Here is a 20,500-nt window from a genome sequence, read left to right as displayed (position 1 = left end):
GGGGGGGGGGGGGGTGATGCAGAGGTGCAGGGAAAAGGGAAGGCAGGCAGCAATTGCAGCTCTGGCCCCAACCCGGGTTTGGAGCCAGGGCCAGAGCTACAGCCATACAAACCGCCTCCTGCCCTGCTACTTCCTACTCAATTCCAAGACAAGGGGGGCTTTTCCTGCCCCACCCCCCATGTTAAATGGGAAATTAAAAAAAGTCACCTTGGTATCAAGTAAATACAATAGCTACTGATTTTGTAACCATATTTTGTGCCTAGCAAGTGCTTAACGAATAAACCAAACCATATTTTTTGTATGTTTCTCCTGTGATAAATTGCATCAATTTTATTACACCTTTCACAGCAACACAGACAGGAAAAACTGACCGGGCCAACTGGTAATTATAAACAGAACAGTATTCCCCCGTGACTGTCTTCATTCTTGCCGAGGTGCTCCAACTGCCTTGTTACTTGTATGACTACAAAACAGAGTGCTGCAATTATTGGTTATACAGTGAAGCCCCCAAAACACACACGGGAACAGAGAAGAACAGAGAAGAACAGCTGGTCTCCCACAGCTCGTCAAGGCTACATCCTCCCACATTTTGTGGTTGCAGATTGCAAAGTGATGTTTAAATAGTGACCACAGTTTTCACATTAGTGCGTGCAGGTGCACCAGTGGGAGGATTGGCAAAGCTCTGAAATGCAGAGGCCGAAATTTAGAGAGTGGATTTAAGGACAGCAGGAGACACTGGACTAGTAGTGCTATTCACAGCAGTGCCATTCTATGCTCACATTTAAAGGCAATAAGGAAGAATGACACCAACTTAGTGAACATAGAGCAGATTTATTGGAAAGTTGTTTCTAGCCATTCAAGTCCCAAGATTTCAGAAATGTAAATAAAAACACCTTCCCCCCCAGCCCCGACACACACACCCAAACACCAGCAGACACTCATGTTTCTGAAATCAGAAAGAACTAGTTAAATGCTCCCTATATTCTTCGCACTGCCCATGAAGGTAATGCAACTAAGTCACCTGTGCTAGATGCCACACAGGAAATCAACAGACAGCCAAACAGCAGAGTACTTAGAGCATTCATGAAGCATGCAACAATATTTTGCTGTATTTATCATTTTGGCTACGGACAGTTGTGCATGAACTGTTTTAAGTGATCAGAAACTTGTTGAAACCTGTAATAGAAGCACAGTACACATAAACCAGCTTCAAAATGGCTGAAACTGGTTTAAGATAAACCTGGTTGTACGTAGCATCAGACTTAACTGATTTGGGTCAAATTAGCTGGCTAATATTGTAACGCTTGTAACCTAGTCGTGTCCCCCTCCTCTCCCCCATCCCTCTATTGCTAGTCCCTCACTCGGGTGCTTTGTATTTCCATATCAGCTTTGTCATCTTTTTTCTGGATTCCCCATCCAAAACACCTACTAATAAAAGTAGCAGACTTAACTGATTTGGGTCAAATCGGTTTATGAAACTTCTGTCCCAGATCCCTGCCTAGTTCAAGTTAAATCACAGTCCCCCAGCATCCCAGCATGCTTTCCCCTGGGCTGAGCTGTGCTGCCTGCTCCAGAGAGCAGGGCTGGCCTCACCTGTCTGCTCCCAAGCTGGAGTAGTGAGGGCTGGCTGACAAGGGAGTGAGGGAGGCAAGCCCAGCTGGGGATGCAGCCCAGTTTGCAGGGGGCAGGGGGGCTGCCCCCTCCAGGCAAACCCCAGCTAGGGCCAGGGACAGAGGTTAAACATCCTTTCTCCTGCTCAAGCTTACTGCTGGCTGCAATTATGGACTACAAATCCCAGGATGCACCTGGAAGCAGGAAAAGGAAGTGATAATCAACCCTGCAGAGTCCTGCTGGTGTGATTTTGGGCCACAAATCCAAGGGACCTCAAGGGCAGCAGGAAGAGGAAGCAAACACGTAGCCCATACTGGCGGTGTGCCAGAGAGCCATGCTCTAGGGTGCCCTGGCTTCTGGCGTGAGCCACTGCAGGCATGTGGCTGCATTTCCTGAATCAGAGCTAAATGTCTGTTCACTTCTGTTTCAATTTACTCTGCAGTTTGGATTAACCTACAAAGACTGAATCGATTCAGCCTCAGGCCTTTTGACCATCTGCACTTAGCCTTCATGTATAGTTACAAACAGCTGTGGTAGTAATTCTCTAGTTGCCTCCATGATCCACAGAACTGATGTCCAAGTCCTTATGCCTCATGTGAAAAAGCCTGCAATCATAGCGATTCATGTTCCATCTCTTAAGAGGCAACTTGTCAGTGAATCTGTTAACGAGGGCTGATGTACATCTAGGCAGGCTCCCTTTAGGGCTTAACATTTCAGGTCCATCTGTCTATCCGTAACATTCTTTAAATGTGAATAACTTGAAAATGATAAGAGACAGAACAGTTGTGTCTTCAGATAAGTTTCTTTGCTAAACCTTAGTATTTGTTTAGTGACCATGTCGGGATGATCCTAACTTCCAGAACTGGGAAAAAAGTCAGGGGCCAGGGTTGTTTCTACTGAGTTCCTCCCAAAAGGGCACCTGGAGAGGGAATAGAAAGGGGCCAGCTAAGGAAAAGCAGGAGCCGGACAGAGGCGCAAGGCAGTGGGCGAGCAGCAGTGGCCCCGTCGCAAGCCCCAGGCAGGGAGGGAGGTGCCCGGGGCCTGCGTGGAGGAAGCCCCAGGGCATGGGTGGCTGTTGTAAGGCACAGAGCTTGCCCGCCCTTGCCCAGCAAAAAGGCATGCAGGCAGCAGCCAGGCAGCAACATGGGCGGGTCTGCCTCCAGTCCACTGAATAACTGCAAGTGCAGGAAGAGATTGGTATCTTCACATGTTCAGCCTATTTTATTTAAGTTTTATAAATATTTAAATTTGTTTAATAAAAAGTAAAATCTATCCATTTGTTATTTGAAATTCATCCGTCATTCTGGACCAGCAGTTTGCTAGTCGTTTAGATAAAGCGGCAGGGAACATGTACGTGCAGTTCTTCCCTGCGTTTTAGGAAAATCTGCAAGATTAGCACATCTCTCAATGGCTAACCTCTGCTTCATGCACCACCTAGCCCAGGGGTGGGCAAAATATGGCCCGTGGGCCAGATTCGGCCCATGAGGCCATTCTATCCAGCCCACGGGGCCCCTAAAAAAAAAAATGTAGACAATTAATATTTCTCTGCCCTCGCTTCCTGTCAAAAATGACAGGAACCAAGGGCAGTAGGATCCAGGGGAAGCCCAGCAGGCTCCAACAACAGCAGGGTCCTCCCGGCCCCACCCCCCAGCTGGAAGCCCCTGACCGGGCTGGGAGTATGTGGCTGCCCCACACCAGAACTGCAGGTAAGTGGGGGAGGAGGGGGGAAAGGGTGGGGAAAGAGTGTGGGGTGGCATGGGAAGCAACCCCTTCCCTGCCCCGTGGCCAGCGCCCCATGCTGAAGCTGCTCGCTGCCCGCGTGGGGCTGCCTGTGCCTGCTGCAGACAGTCCTGCGTGGGCTGCAAGGGGCTGCAGTAGGGAGCGCCGGCCATGGGGTGGGGGTGGGGGAGGGGCCACTCCCCCCCGCCCCCCAGCTTTTCCCTGGGCTCCTTCCTGGCGCGGAGAAAAGCAGCCACTCGCCCACCCCATGGCCGGTGCCCCATGCTGCAGCAGACACAGGCAGCCCCAGGCCAACTGCAAGTGGCTGCAGCACCAGGCACGGGGCAGGCAAGGGGCTGCTCCCCCCCCACCCAGTGGCAGTGGGGCAGGTTGCAAGCTGGTGCTGAGCACAGGGAAGAGCAGCCCCTTGCTCGCCGTGTGGCCGGTGTCCCGTGCTGCAGCCACTTGCAGCCCACATGGGGCTGCCTGTGCCTGCTCCAGACAGCTCCACGTGGGCTGCAAGCGCCTGCAGCAGGGAGCGCTGGCCATGGGATGGGCACAGGGCTGCTTTTCCCCATGCTCAGCACCAGCTTCTTCCCTGCTGGCAAGCAGGAGGTTGGGGCTGTGCGCTGCCCCCACCTGTGCCATGAGGCTGGAGGGCACTGGGTGTGAGTGAGTGGGGAGCCAGTGGGAGCATGACGGGGCCCGCACCAGTGCCCCGGGGCCAGTCCTAGCAGGGCCCAGAGCAGGGTGGCGGGAGCGTGGGGTCCCAGCCGGCAGGGACTCTATGGAGCCGAGCCAGCTGCCCGCTCTCCCTGCTGGTGCAGCCCAGCCCAGCCCAGCTCCACAGACCCCTGCCAGCCTGTGCCCCGCTTTGGGCTCCACCAGTGCTGGCCCTGGGACATTGGTCCCAAGATAGTGACCAGGGGGTGGGGCACCTGTCAAGGGGCGGGGCTACTCACGCAGCCCTCCACTGCCTGCTGAAAGTGGGTAAGCGGCCCTCCGCCCAAAATAATTGCCTGCCCCTGACCTAGCCCCACGCTCAGCTGTTCTTGTCCCGAGTCCTGGGATGCTCCAAAATTTTTTATGTAAATGAGGTGCAAGGCAATTTGGTCTGGCTTCACCTCTTTATGGGGCCAGACTAATCACATGCAACAGGCTGAGAAAGGAGCCAGAGGGATTAGGAATGAAATGTTTGCCAAATATTTAAGGCTGGTGAAGAAACAGGAATCATTGGAAATGGGAAAGAAAGGCACAGTTCAGCTGTGGGAGTGAAGAGGAAGTCAAAACACATGCAGTATAGTGGTTCACCATGGACTTGAAAAACAGTCAGTGAGGAGAGGGTCCACACTCAGTGGGCACTAACATATATTTTACTCAGATGGACTACACTAACCTTTCCTTGTGGTAATTTCCCATCAGCATCTCAGCCTTTTGGCTAAGATCAAGCATTTTTGGCACCAAAGGAAGGTGTCAGAGCAGACTCTCCAAGTGCTGGTCCGGTACTACAGTACCTCTAGGCCCAGTGCTCGTTCCCTCCTGGGGAAGCTGTTTTATTATTTAAGGGCCATACACACACACACACACACGTTCCCTCATCAGCATGTTTGTCCACTATGGGTCATCTATTTTATAGTCATACTTAGTGTTATCTGCCTTTAAATCAGCTTCATAGTTTGGTTTCTATTACTAAGCACATACTGCTTCTGGCAGCAGTTTAATGATAAACAATGTATTTAATGAGGTTTCCTTATATGAAAATATAAGAGGGGCTTTCTCCCCCCATGCTAGTTGGAAGAAAAAAACCCTTGTATTTGAGTAAATACAGTAAGTAAGAAGGTAGCACTATACATTAGATGCACCACCACTTAGCTTGGAGTTGATAAAAATTCAGAACCACAAAAAGAAGGAATTGGCTGAGCTAATTTCAGAGTCGTTAGCTATTCTCTGTGAGAGCCTGCAGATCCAGGTGACTGGAAAAGGGCAAATATTGTGCTCATCTTTTGAGTAGGGGAAGGAGAATCCAAGGAACTACGGACCAGTCTGACATCAATATTTGGAAAGATCACAGAGCAGGTACTGAGGGAATCTACTGTGAAACCCCTACAGAAAATGGGCATCAGCAACTCAGCATAGATTCACCCAGAGCAGTCATGCCTGACCACCTTCTCATTAGGGATTTACCCTAATCACGATTTTGTGTTTTTTCATGGAAACCACCAAAAAAAAGTTTCTGCGAACCCTGTGAAAATGGTAATTCCCATGATTTTGGCACTGAATCACAGGGGGAGAGGGGTGAGGTGAAACAAGTTACTAAAAATACAATGCTGGCTCAGGGCCACTGTAGCCTAGCCATGCAGGGGGAAGTGGGGGAAGTGGGATGGGGTGGACCACCATCATGAAGGAGAGCAATGTTGGCAGCTATCCAACCTGCTGCTAAAAACTGGCAGAAAGGGCTGCCTGTCATGTGGTCCCTCCACCAACAGGCAGTAAGGGGCAAGGCCATACAATGGGAAGCCCTCTTGGCCAAATCAGCAGCAAGGGATGAGGCTGTCAGGACCCCATAGCCAATGAGCAGTAGGGAACGGGGCCACCACAAAAGACCGTGAAAATGGTGCCGCAAACTGCAAACAGCCTGTGATTTTTCCTGCGCTTCTGTGCGATTTAGGTAGATCCCTACTTATCATAGGAAGACATCAAATTGACAGGCTCTATGGATGGGGGAAGAGCAGCAGATGTGATATATTTTGACTTTAGCAAGGTTTTTGGCACTGGTCACCCACAACACTCTCATTAACAAGCTAAGGAAGTGCAGAAAGTAGCGCAAGGTGACTGGATCATCACGCTTAAAAAGTAGTCAGTGGCTCAATGTTTAGGTGGGAGGAGGTATAAAGTGGGGCTCCCCAAGGGTCTGGTACTATTCCACATCTCATTAATGATTTGAATGATGGGACTGAGTGGATGCTTAGCAAATCTGAACAATGGGACAACACTGAGCGGGGTGGAATTGCAGACACTCTGGAGGGCAGGGATGCGGAATGACTTGGACAGATTAGAAAAAAAAAAAAAGGTCCACAATCAGTCAGATGAGATTCAATGAGAAGTGCAAAGTCCTGCACTTGGGATAGAACAATTGTGTGCACAAATATGATATAGGGCAGGGGTGGGCAATTATTTGGGCTGCAAGGCCACTTAAGTAGTTTTGGTAAAGTGCTGCAGGCCTGGGGGGGAGCCCAGCAATGAGAAAGGGGTGCACTTGGTCTTATCTGACCCCAGGCTGTCTGACTTGCATCCACCACTGGGGGCTTGGAATGGAGTGGGTGAGGACAGTCTCCCTTGACACTGGCCTGGGACCCACACGGGCTGGGGCATGCTTGGCCAGATGGACAGGATGGGGCCGTGGGCGAGTGGAGAGCAGCATCCAGGAGCAGCACAGGCAGGGCTTGGGCCACAATCACAACACAGTGACAGCATGGGGCCAGGATGGGCAGAGCTGCTCCCCAAAACATCCCTGCCTCTGGAACCAGCACCCATCGCAGGGACGCGTGGGGAGTGGATCATGGTTCTGCCCAGGACCCCAGCCCCACATTGTCACCACCCCACAATCCTGGCTCCAGCCTCACCTATCCATCCTGCTCCTGGATACAGCTCCCCGCCCACTTGCAACCCCATAACATCCACCCACCCGAGTGTGCCCTGCCTGCACAGGTCCCAAGCCAATCTCCAAGGAGACCCTGACCACTCACTACATCCAGCGCCTAATTAGTGGGTGCAAGGAGGATGGGCAATGGCAGCCAGGCAGAGAATCAGAGTCCAGGCACCATACCGAGTCCAGAAGCCAAGTCCAGGTGCCACACCACTCCCTCACCACCACACATCTGGGGGCAGTGGGACTGACTACACATGCCATGGCCCAAGCTGCCCCCATACCTGGTGCGGTGGGGCCAATGGACCCGCCAGAAGCCAAATAAGATTCCTTGGAGGACCACATGTGGCCCATGATCTTACTTTGCCCGCCTCTGGTCTAGGGAATGACTAGCTAGGCTGCTGTACTATAGAGAAGAACACGGGGGTTACACAGACCACAAGCAGAACATTAGCCAACATGCTGTTCTTGTTGCAAAAAGCCAACAGAATACCGAGTTGTATTAACAGGAGGGTGATTTGCAAATCAAGGGCGATTCTTCCACTCTGAGCACCAGTAAGGCCTCACCTGGAACACAGTGTCCAGTTGTGGGCCCCACACTTCAAGAAGGATGTGGACAGACTGGAAGGAGTCCCGTGCAGATCCACAATAACAATCGGGGGCCGAAGAGACAGGATTTATGAGGAAAGGCTGAAGACTATGGGGGGGACTGGATAACAGTCTTCAAATACCTGAAGGATGATGATTACACAGAAGATGTAGATGGGATTTTCTCTTTGGCATGGGGGGACAGGACTAGCAGTGGCCTCAACCTGCAGCTGAAGAAATTTAAGATAGAGATTAGGAGGAATTCCCTGACTACGAAGGTGTTAAGTATGGGAAGAGGCTACCTACAGGTTGTAGAACCTGTGTCTCTGGAAACATTCAAGAGCAGGCTGGACACACACTTGGCTGCAACGGTTTAGGTGAGGGCTGATCCTGCCCTGAGCAGGGGGCTGGGCTAGCCCTTTCAAGGTTCTTTCGAACCCTACTCTTCTACGATCCTATCAATCTGCATGCTCAGACTGGGAGGTGGCACTGGTGAGGGTCTCCTTCTGTAAAACGACAGCATTTTAGTAGTTATTCCCTGTTTGAATTACTCCTTACCTAAAGCACAGAGGGGAAAAAATTTCTTGCCAAGATGAGCATAAGCTGGAAGTTTCACAGAGTCAGCGATGAATCAGTTTTAAGAAGAGTTAGCACAAAGTTTTCCAACACAAAAGATGCTGGCATCCAACATGAGGTAAATTAAACTAGTGATGATGGACAAAAATAAATTGCTGAATTGGAAACAGACTGTTGCCTGAAGATTAGCAACTATGACCTGTTTAGCTTAACAGAGAAAATAGGACAAGCCAACGTTATATGCACAGCATAAACCACTGAGGATATCTGCAGCTATGAGACAGCCATTTACATTATGCAAATGTACTGACCACTTGCCAAATCTTATCGATCTCAAATTTAGAAAGGCACTCTAAGCTAGTTTAAGTATGCCTGCTAATCAATAAAGGAAGAGCCTGTTCAGCTTTTCACACCTTGTTAATGCTCATTATTACATGATTGCTTCCCTCTAATAAGAACCTAGAAATTGGCACAATCTATAGAGCTTCAGGCTGCTAAAGTGCAGAGCACTATCAGGAGCTGAGATGGGTTGGAAGGATTTGCCACCCCACCCTGTACTGCTTAACAAACTATCTGACTTAGACCAGGGTGGGCAAAATACAGCCTGCGGGCCAGATCCAGCCTGCCAACTGATTGGATCAGGCCCATCAGTGGGTGCCCACCAAATGACTGGACCTGGCCTGCAGCTGCCCCCACCCGGGGCCAGCCCATGCCACAATCCCATCTGTGAGAGCCCTGGCACTGGCCCCAGCCAGCACACACAGCTTCCTGGCAGGGCTGCTCCCTGTGCAGCTGCAGCCACCTGGGTACTGCTCAGCTCCCCCCTGCCTCCAGCAGCTCCTTATCCTCCCTCTGCTGCACTGCTCCAGATAACAGGTAATGCAGGGAAGTGATGGCCACCCTGGGGAGCAGGTGCCCAGCTAGGTGTGGGGTGAAGCTGCAGCCAGGCAGCTCCTGCCCCAGCACATGGGTTCCAGCTCCCAGCCATCTTCCACCTACTCAGCCGCCCAGAGGTAGCTGCTTATCTTTCTGGGTGGGCAAAGTAGGGGGAAGGCAGCTGGAGCCCTGTACACTGGGGCAGGAGCCACCTGCCTACAGCTTCCCCCAACCTGGCTGGGCATCTGCTGCCTGGCATGCATCCCCACAGCTTCCCCACATTGCCTGCTGCCCAGAGCAGCGCAGCAGGGGCAGGAGGAAGAGGAGGAGGAGCCACTGGAAGTAAGGGGACCAAGCAGTATCTGTGCAGCTGTGCTTACTGGCAGGGGCCACCTACTGGGCACAGGGTGGGTGCTGGAGTGGTGTGGGCTATCCAGGGTGGGAGCAGGCAGGGTTTGGCCCCATGCAAAGTGCTGCAGGGAAAGCCATGAGCTGGATGATGGGGGAAAGAGGGGCAGACCACACCTGCACCACACTGCCAGGGCAAGCTCTGCTACATGTGCCCCTGCCCCCTCCCCAGCTAGCTCCTAGGACTTAGCACATGGGCAACTCCCACATACATATACACAACCCCCCCCACTCCACACAATATACAACAGTAAGCCTTGATGTTGAGCTATCATGCAATTGTCTTTATATACACTACTCAAAAAACATAAATCATGACAAAAATTATTTTTTGAAATAAAATGTTATAGTAGATGTTTGTTTTTTAATATACAATTTTTTACCTATAATTTGTTAAAATGATATCTTCTGAAAGATGTGCATGAAAGAGCCCTCAACAGCTCACCAAAACTTGTTAAGTGGCCCTCCAGCCGAAATAACTGCCCACCCCTGGCTTAGACAATATATATTTTGTGCTTTAAAAGAGCCAATTTGCCCAAAACAGAGAAAAATGATGAGCAAGTGATTGGGAGGAAATATTCAGAAACAAGATCTGCTACTAGATTAGTCTATAAAAGGTGCATATCTATCCTGCCTTCCAATAGGAGGTTTGACTTGAGACTCGCAACTCTCTCTGCTATGAGACTGCCAAACAGCAAGAATTGAACAGCCAAAAAGAGGCACAGAAAACTAACACCCAAGAGTACTTTCCTTTGGGTGAGGAGAGCTCTGGCATGCCGAAGCTAATTTAATACAACTTTGAATAGAGGGGAAGTTCTAGGAGACTGGAAAAGCATCATGATCAAAAAAAGCAGCTGGATGACCCTGGTAACTACTGGCCAAACATCCATTCTGAGCAAAAAGGGAAAGCTGATACTGAATGTAATTAACAGTTACAGTGGACAGGCATATAGAATTCATGGGGAAAAAAAAAAGTCACGTCAAACAGTCCTGATTGCACTCCTTGAGACAGTTGCAGGCTTCACTGAAAAGGTAACTGTAGACTGAACGGACGCTAGTGAGTTGACTGACTTAATACTGCATTATGTTCTAATTAAAAATAGCACTCTTCAGCAGGGCTGTCCAACTTCTAAAGGCCACAGGCCACACACCCTGCAGGCTGCACCACATGGACCCCTGCCCCCTACCTCCACTACAGTGCACATCCACAAGGACCCCTCCCCAACCACTGCACTGCATGGCCCCAGCCTCACACCGAGCATCCCACACCATGCCCTGCCGTGCTGTCCTGCACTGCCCCTAAGGCAGGTGCAGATCACAGAAGTCAGAGGAGGCTGACAACTTGGGCTACTGTTCCAGCCAGGGCGATAGGGGGACTGAAGGCTGGGCAAGAGCCTGAGGGCCGCAATTTAATTACTTGCGCCGCCAGATGGACAGCCCCGCTATACAGTATTACTAGAGCATACATGGAATGGAGTAAGAACTGGCTAAGCAACAGATCTCAAAGTACTCAGAGGGACAAAATTGGATGTTTTTTGGCAGATTTCCATAAGGGATCAGTACTAGGCTCACCATTATGGAATTACTTCCAGATAACTCACAGAAATGGGGGAAGTAGGCAGAGCAGGTAGGATGGGGTGGGATGTAGACATTGCTGCTGCTAAGATTTGTGGATGGCAATATTGGTTGAAAAGTAAATAGTGAGCAAGACAAAGCACATTCAGAGCTGTCTGGTTCCCTTGGTAAGCTGAACCCAAAACAAAACATATTTTAAAACGCAGCCAAAAAGTTATACATTTGGGAGAAAAAGCAGAGCCATACTGCAGAACAGGGAGTACCTTGGATATTAGTGACTCAGAAAAGGATCTGGTCGCTTGTCAACTCTGACTCCAGTTTTGCAAAGAAACAAAACAATGTAATGGGGAGGAGGGAGAAATGAAGGGCAAGATTTACCAGGGTTCAGCTGAAGCCACTGTGAAACGTTTTGTCTGTTCGCACCTACTCTATGGTAACTTGAAGTTAAATACGGACAGACTATTTATAGATTTTAGCATCAGAAGGGACCTATTAGATCACTGAGTCCAACCCCCTGGCCTGGACAGGTAACACCTGAAACGTCAACGACTTACTGAAATTTAGTTTTGCCTTCTATAGGCCAGGAAGAGACAGAAGGGTGAAAAAAGTGTGAAAAAGAAACAAAACAAACCGAAAAAACTCAAACTTAATTGGCTGATAAGTTTTCATGAGCTATAAATTGCTCCCTCACTTTAAAACGGGATAAATATCTGTCCACACTCCCAATCCAATGTTGCGGCTAAAGATGATGCAATCTACTGATGCCTTAATATAAGAGCAGTGAGCAGAAAGGTGATTTTTGTAGTCCTGCTGTCCATACGTTAAAGCTGAAAATTTAGACAGGGTGCAAAAACATAGCTAAGGGTTATGCAAGGGAGACATGGTTCTTTGGGTAAATATGATCTCTTTTAAGGGTTATTCAAGGCTGGAGAAAATGCCTCTGAAAGGAAGCTCAACCTGTTTAGCTTATCCAATAGACACAAGGTAACTTGGTTAACTTTGCTTCACAGAGAGAAAATCCTGGATCTACTGAAACACAAATCTAGCAAAGAATGGCATCTAGTCATATGGCTGGAAACTGAAGCCAGACTATTTCATTTAGAAGCAAGACAAAACAAAAAGAAAGAAAGAAAAGTAAAAGTGATGCACTGGGACAACCCATCAGAAGTGGTAAAATCTATCTAACACTTGGAAATCTAGAGCAGACCACATCTTCCAGAAAGATACCCCATCAAAAAGTTACTGCTCCCAACAAAAGCAACCAGCCAAAGTTCTGCACCCCTTTATCACACAGAAAGGCAAGCTAGGTGATTTAATAGTGTTTTTTGGCCTCAAATCCAGATCTTACTCAAAAGTAACCCCTTTTGAATATACTTCATAAAGGACACTCACTTCATCAGTTTAACCTTTAAAGTCAGTATATGTGGCATTTAAAGGGCAGTCCAGGATAGGGTTTAAAGAGTTGACACTTAAAAAAAACTTAATTCAGTCTAATGCTTATGTAATCTATATTTCTATGACATTATCCTTCTATGTTAGCCAATTGAGCAGTTATTACATATGAAAATTTACCTTACACATACCAACAGCTGTAACAGAGACACACTGATGAGCTCAGTATATATTTCAAAGGAGACGTGCATTAATGATGTACATCTTGAAAGGTTTTGTATCAATCTTGAGAGTCAAATTAATATTGCTATTTGGACAAGGTGAATGGCAACCTTTGTGCAAAAAGTTATTTGAAGGTAGTAAAAAGGAACACAGAATTTATGCAAGTTTCCTTAAATGATCATTTCCCATCTGTTGTGTGCCAGTTGGTGGATGGTACTGCTTTAGCTTCATATTTCACTAGGAGGCAAGCCAATAGCATCAACCACCTTTAGCTTAACTAAGCTTGCGTGAAATAACTGCTGGAATCAAATTTTATAACAGAGGAGACTACAGTAATATTTTATTCCAAATAGTGAAAACAGTAAACGTATTGTTTAGGGAGCTGTCTGTTTGACATGAATGAATATGGTTAAAATGAAGATCTACAAAACAGATTCATCGCAGTCTGTCTGGTCTGTCTGAGAGGTAGTGTTAGTTTCACTATTAGAAACTGAAGTTACCAATTTTTATTTTTATTTTTTGCTGAAGACAGCAGTCCTATGTTCTCAAACTAATGGAATTAAAACAAAACCAGAGGCATTTAAACCAGTTGGCTATACATTTCAAACCAATCCCATATTTCAAACCCAGTCACCACAATGGAAAAACTCTCCTGCTAACCTGAATGCTAAAATATAACCTATATGAATATACCATGCGATTATTCTACAGGCATCTTGCTTATTCAAGGTTGTTCAGCCTTCTTGACTTATGCCTAAGTGACATACTTACTCGCGTTCTTTCTCTGTCAGTTTGTCGTTGATATTGTCTTTGATTGCAGACCTGGAGCCCTTGTGAATTATGGGATACCTGAGTGGTACTTGTAGGAAATAGGAAATCATTGAGACCAAGTGAGCAGTGTAGCCCAGAGCAACAGCAATGCTTCCATCGTCTTTTGCTGCAAAGGGAAGAAGAAAAGAAAAATGGTCTTTCCCCAGCCAAATTTTACTAACATCATATATTTATTTAATGAACATTTGGCCTAGAAAATTCCGTTGCACAAACACTGCTTCACTTATGTTATGCCTGAGCTTTTAAAGATGCAAAGCTATATAGCTGGGCACTAAACACCAAAGTTAGCAAGCATTTTACAGAAACCTTAAGGGCACTGTGTCCCGGACATACTGTTCAATAAAGGAATGTATATTAAAGTGTTCAACAAGAGAAGATGCAATACTATGTTTCCAACACAATATTTAACATTTTAATAATAGTGTGATTGAGTAACTAATTACATACGAATAAATAGAAACTTTTGACTTTAAATCCGTTCATCAACTTCAGTCCATCATTTGCATGTTGAAAGGTGGCATCAGGCACGCGATGACCTGGGCCTGAAAGTCCAGACACACTTCATTTCAAACTGCCAGGGCAAGAGTTTTCAGCTCAAGTCTGAGCTGAAAGTTTTTTATAAAAATGGATTCTGAAAACAGAGTTCAAGTCTTTGGGGTTCAACATTTCTCTGCATACCTCACACTCACAGGAGAGAAAGGCTGCATTCCTGCACGCTTTTAGAGTTAGTGAGATCAACTGTTGGAAGGAGACAGAACCCAAGAACCTGAACTCTGGGCCTGGTAACCAGAAAAGCAATATTTTTTTCAAGTTTTACATTTGTTCCAAGAACTAAACATCTCAGCCTGAAATCCTGAATTTTCATCTGCGAAGCCTTACCTCCAGTCAATGTTTTTTGTGGCTCTTCTGCCTCCGCTCCCACCCCTTTCCTACATAAAATAGCTTATTGGTCATTTTGCAAGAATTTTTTTTAACTGCTTATGCTGCATTAAGATTTTATTTAGGTCTAAAAAATGCACATAAATTTGTGAACAGATGGAAAGACGCTATGACCATCCAATGCTGTTCAATGACAAAAGACATTCACTGAAAGAAGAAATGACAAAAATTGAGCAACATATGAACCTGAATAAGAAAAAGCACTTAATGTACATTGTCCATGACATCTATGAAATTGTGCCATACTCAGTAATACCTAATGCATCACACAGGTTCAAATGCACATCCCTTTTCAAGGAATTATTTTGCACAAAGGGATTTAACCTCTGCAGCAAGCCTGGGTCCTATTAAATAAAATGTTGATGCCATGAAGTCCACATGTTTTCAAGTCTGATTTTCCATTAAGAGTCTGTGCTAACATGCAAGAATCATATGAACACTTTCCAAGTATAAGTCAATATATTTCATATTTTCCACTGAATTTTCAGTAATCCACAGGGCAGCGAGACTAATTCCCTGAGACAAACTTGTTCAGAACAGTAATCTTTGGAGAGCAACAATAAATTATGACAACCTAAAAAAGGAGGCAATCAGAAATAGTCATAATAAAAATCAGCACAAAGGCACTTTTTAAATGATTAGCAAACACGATGCATTTCTTCAGGATTAAGAAACTGAAACCGTACCGTGTAGTCTGGGAGACAATGTAATTGGTATTTATTCAGTACTAAATTTCATCTGCTTTTTTTTTTGTTTTAACATTAACTCAAATTACCAGTTCACCCTCAAATATACCAGGAATTGGAACAAATGACCTGCATGAGGAATTAGCTACTACAATGTTTTCAAGAAGCCAAATGTTTATTTGAATTGATTTTTATTTTCCCCTGGGAGGCAGCATGCCTAGCACACTGAACAAGTGTTTGAGAGCTATGAATTTCAAAATATACATTTTATTAATTAATTTGTAGTTTAAATTTTTGTCCAAGTATCTGAAAATTAGCCTGTGCAGTGAACTGCACAACTATTAGACAGGTAGGTATACGGACAGGGAAAAAAACCAAAACATCATACTTCTTATATCAGTATTCATGTATTGAAGATGCAGTATAGGTATTAGCGGCAAAGTATTGCTTTACCAAGGGTGGAGATTAGTAGAGGTTGCAACAAATCCAATACCTGTGTCAGTGTATTTATACAGAGCGTACACTTGATATAAATGGAGTCTGGGAAGCTTACTGACAGCTACAGCACGTTATTTTTGTGCAAACACAGAGTTTAACCAGAATGTACACACTGACCAGCTAGCTATGGTATAACAATTTGAACTTGGAATTTAATCTTTTATACGGCCATGACCAAAATAATATATCAGTGCTTCCTAGGACTCAAAAGTAGCTTCCTAACAGGCAAGCAAGCCCTTTTAGGTTGGATCAGTATGTATCAGTAGTATCAAAACCATAAGTACTATATGGAAGAAACATTCAGCTACCTTGAAAGTCTTCTGAATTAGGCAGCTTGACTCCACAAACAAAGTAATCCTTTTGATCATTCTGTGGATTTAAAGGAAAATAATGCAAAGTGAGAATGTACAGCCCGTACAGAGGAAGACAGAAGTTGTACGCTTTCCAAATAAAACTGCAGGCACGCCAAAAGCAAAATGAGAGAGAGAGATTTTGTAAAGACTGATTGGTACTAATCAGTAAAATAGTGTTGAAAAAATTAAAAATTATGTGAAGTGTCATTTCATTAATTTAATTTTTTTTTCCAGAAATAAGACAGGAATTCCCTTTTTCAACTGAGCATTGAAAATTAACTCATGTAGGTTTCCAATAAACTAAAATCTGAACCTGGGCAGAGCATTTAATTCTTAGAACTTCGGGGTACCGTAATATAGGTAACTCAGAAGATAGGTACAAAATTTACTCAAATCCATGATGAGGTTTCTCCCTCCCCAGTAAGAAGAAGTTGAGGGGAAAGGGGGAGGGGGAGATTTGATTCAAGTACAAGTATTTCTCACTTAACGTCGTTCCAGTTAACATTGTTTCATTATCACATCACTGATCTATTAGAGAATGTACCAATTTAAAGTCGTGCAATGTTTGGTTATAACGTTGTTTGGCCGCTGCCTGCTAATAGGCAACTACTGCAACATAATTGGATTCACTTAACATCGTTTCGCTTAAAGTCACATTTTTCAAGAACATGGCGACAACATTAAGCGAGGAGTAGCTGTGCCAGCCCAGTGCAGGTGGTGGCTCAGCTCCAGCTTTGGCCCCAAGCCCAGGGCTGAAGCCAGAGCTGAGCTATAGACCTGTGCGAAGCACCTAGCATTCGCTTTGGATTCAGATTTGGCCGATTCGGGGGACAGTGATTCCATCTGGCGATTCGAATCAGTCCCAAAATCGATTCGGCCAAATCACACAGGCCCATCCCCTGCCCGCTCTCCCAGCCCGGCAATGGCTGCCCCAGCCACCTCGGTCCTTTAAGAAAAAAAAAAAGGACACACACAACCCCCCCCAAAACGAGAAAATCTCCCAGACTCACTGCTCCTGCCGGGTCGGGGGGGATATCCGCTGCCCCACACCACATGGGGGGCTCTACATGAGCCCCTTGAGGCTGCTGCAGGAGTGGCAAGTCCCAGGGTTTTTCCTTTTTTTTTTTGTCTTAAGAAGGCCAGAGCTCGGACAGGCAGGGCAGTGATGGGGGGGCTGAGACAGTGGGCTCATGCAGAGGCCCCCATGCAGCATGGGGCAGCAGCAGCCGCAGCCCCCCCTGCCTGGCAGCACCCAGAGAGTGCTTTTTTTTTTTTTTTTTTTTTTTTAAAAGGACCAGGAGCTGGGGCAGGTGGTGTAGCCGTGGTGGGGTCAGGCAGGGGTCCTCCCATGGTCCCCTCCCCTCTTCTCCAACCCCCTCTCCCCTGCCCCCTACTTACCAGCTCCAAGTCTGGCTGCAGCTCCCTGCTGTAGCAGGTGGGGACTGTCTGAATCAAAGCTCTCCGAATCTTTTCCAAAGATTCAGAGAGCTCCGAAGGGATTTGGACCTTTTAATTGGCCCCCTGATTCGATCCGGATTCAGAGATTCAGCCACTATATCAGGCCAAATCTCCTCCAAAACAAATCAGCACCCAAAGCTTTGTACAAACTTACTGAGCTGCCGCCTGCGCGGTCTGGGATAGCTTGTTCATTGGGGGAGGAGAAGGGGTTCAAAGCTTGGGGCAACCTACAGCAACTCCCAGCATTAAGCCACAGCATAAAACACAGCTGTACTCTTCAGGCAGCTCAGCACAGCTCCACCAACAGTGAAAGCTGTACTGCAGGCAGGCATCAGCTGAAGGGATCATGCAGCCAGGCTGTGGCAGGCCAGGCTGTGTCCACAGCGGTCGTGTACACTATGCTGGCATAAACTATGCTTGCAGAGAAGTTCTGGGTGTGAACACACTCAGTTTTGCCAATAAAACCAAAGTCCTTCTAGCAATACTTTGTAGCACAGAACAGATAGAAGTTAGGGCTGTTTTCAGAGTCCAAGTCAAGTGTCCAGTCTTCTGTAAAACTCATTTGCCTGCGTAAAAAGGAGGTTGGCAAAGCAGTCCCAAAGAAACTGCTGTGCCACAGGGGAAAAGAGCATGGGTAAGGCAAGATGTGGACAAGCAAACATGAGAAGACTGGGAGTGGCCCAGAGGCAAAATGTTACCAAATGAGAACTCTATGCCAGGGGTAGGCAACCCCTGGTATGGGTACCAATGTATGACATGCGAAGGCTGCTTGGCGCACACGCCTTGGGGCAGATGGCAGGGAACAGGGCACGCCTGCATGGCCACAAGAAGGATCGGACCCCTCTTGGCTCTCTCACCATCCACCCCTGGCACGCCAGCATCTTGGATGTTTATCTTGCTGGGATCCTATGACCCCAGCTGACTTCCTGTCTCCGGGGCAACGGCTGCACTCAATGATCTTCCGAGGTCCCTTCCAGCCCTAATGGCTATGAAATCTTACACGTCATCATTGTGGGTGTTTTTGGCACTCTGCCCAAAAATATTGCCAACCCCAGCTCTATGCCTTTCTGTTGCAACACGCCCTGCCCACACAAGCTCATCATTAGAAAAAGACGTGTGCAAGAGGACTGGCATGAACATGGATCTTAACAGTATTTGGGAGAAAACTGAGTTTTACCCTGAAAAAGGTCAGCTAAGTTCATTGTAGACCAGCAAGATTCTGAAGAGTTAAAAAATGCCAAGCTTACCAAATCAATAGGGTAAATATAAGAAAGCTCTGATAACAACTGTCTGCATCGAATGGTCAACTGTGCATTGGTCTTCAAAAATAGCTCTCTTCAGAGAAAAGAAAACAACATCAGTGATCTCAAACCTCCTTGCAAGTGTCAGATTCAAGCCCCTCAGGCCTTCCCAAGAAATCGTACCCCCATCTAGCAAAAAAAAAAAAGCCCAAAATAACTTTATAAATTGGGAGGATAGCTATAAAGGCCACAGTTAAACTTTCAGTTTTTATTCTACATCTACATTGCACGTATCCTCAATTTCAAGGGTATTTTAAATGTACTTTGGTAATACAAGAGTACCTGAAGGCCAACCAAGACTGGGATCCGATTACTGGCCTAAGAAATTCTGTCTTTACCCCAGAGAACTTACAAACCAGACAGAAGTAAGGGAGCACCACTGCTTACTAGTCTATGGATACAGAAACCAAAGCAGATATTCAGGGGCACAAGTACTCTGAGGGGGAGACAGATACTGAATCAAGATCTCCCAATTCTTGGATGAAAGTCTTGTTCACCAGACCACCCTTCCTCTCCAAGATTTAAAAATGCAAGTGAAACCCCAGGTCTCATTACCTCTTAGCAGTGCATTCTTTTCTTAACTCATGTAGAGATTCATTATGTATTTGAAGCCTCTGGTATTCAGTCTCAAAAGTGTTTTCTAGGAAATAAGAATTATTAGAAAAATATGAAACCATTAACAACATTGTCTACTTTCTGGATTAACACAAAATTCAAACCTAGACTACTTCTCAGGACTGGATGAAAGTTCTGGCATGCAAACTCCACCCTGGGAAGACATGTCTTTTCTGTAGCATGCTGCAAAAGGAGTATGCAGAAAAAATGCTCTGGGAGAAAAAGAGAACTTCAGAAACCACCACCTCTCTCCCCATGGAGGAGAAAAGCTAATTTGTACCCAGGGGTTGCCGTTCCCTGGTGTAGATGTGCCAGAGCATGGCACATGAAGCCATCTTCCTTGGCACGCCACCACAAGCAGCCTGAGCTCTGGACAACTGCTGCCAGTTACAGAGCCCAAGTTGCTTGTAGCAGGCAGCCAGGAGGCTGCAGGCCCTGCTGCAAGGTAGCATCTGCCCAAAGCCCAAGCTGGCTGCAGCCAGGAGGCTGCAAACAGCTGCACAGGGCTCTGCAGCCCCAGCACCAGATCAGTGGCTGTGGTGGTTGCGCATGTACCTCCGGGCACAGGGCTGGTAAAGGGCTTGTGGCAGTGAAACCCTGGCCCCTCCCACGCCACCCACTCAGAGGTGCGTATGCAGCCACTGCCAGCACGGAGCCCGTGTCAGGGCTGTGGAGCCTGGCACAGCTGTTTGCGGCCTTCCCAATTCCTGCTGCCCCTCCCCAGAGCCCAGGCTGGCTGTGGAAGTCAGCTGGAAGGCTGCAAATATCTATGCCGTGCTCTGCAGTCCTGGCACCAGCTCCACGGTGGCAGGGGCTGCACATGCACCTTTTGGCACACAGTGGGGAAGAGTCCAAAGCAGTGCCATTCCAGCCTTACACACTATGCACTGGTCAAGTAAAGCCAATCAATACCAAAGCCCAAATCTCCTCCGACAACTGTGTACAGGCAGTCCTCGACTTGCAGCGTTTTGCACTTGCAGCGCTCCGCCATTTACACCCATGTTATTACTTACGGTGCTGGATCCTCGCACTTACGGCACTACAAGGAAATTTGCAATGAGAAAAAGGAGGGCAGCAAAACAAATATCCCTGGATCCGTTTCTCAAAAAGCCATCAGCTGGCCCTAAGTCTCCCCAAAATTTCCCCAAAGAAGCCCTTCTGAATTCCATGACCCTAATAAAGGTGTTCCTTCACCTTTTGATTAAA

General features: G+C 46.9%; 1 protein-coding gene across 1 annotated transcript in view; it reads right to left on the bottom strand.

The window, feature by feature from the left end:
- The window catches only part of UVRAG (UV radiation resistance associated), a 210,880-nt gene that overhangs the window by 73,036 nt on the left and 117,344 nt on the right, over window positions 1–20,500 (bottom strand). The window contains exons 9-12 of the mRNA XM_019524976.1: window positions 19,235–19,319; window positions 18,626–18,713; window positions 15,876–15,936; window positions 13,385–13,550 (exon numbers count right to left, since the gene is read on the bottom strand). Coding sequence (XP_019380521.1) covers window positions 13,385–13,550; window positions 15,876–15,936; window positions 18,626–18,713; window positions 19,235–19,319 — 400 coding nt within the window. The remainder of the gene's footprint in view (window positions 1–13,384; window positions 13,551–15,875; window positions 15,937–18,625; window positions 18,714–19,234; window positions 19,320–20,500) is intronic.

The sequence above is a fragment of the Gavialis gangeticus genome, unplaced genomic scaffold (assembly GCF_001723915.1).
Source record: "Gavialis gangeticus isolate Ggan-Ray unplaced genomic scaffold, GavGan_comp1, whole genome shotgun sequence".
NCBI lineage: Eukaryota > Metazoa > Chordata > Crocodylia > Gavialidae > Gavialis > Gavialis gangeticus.
Note: the sequence above shows the minus strand (reverse complement) of the source record. Positions and strands in the feature narration are given on the sequence as shown.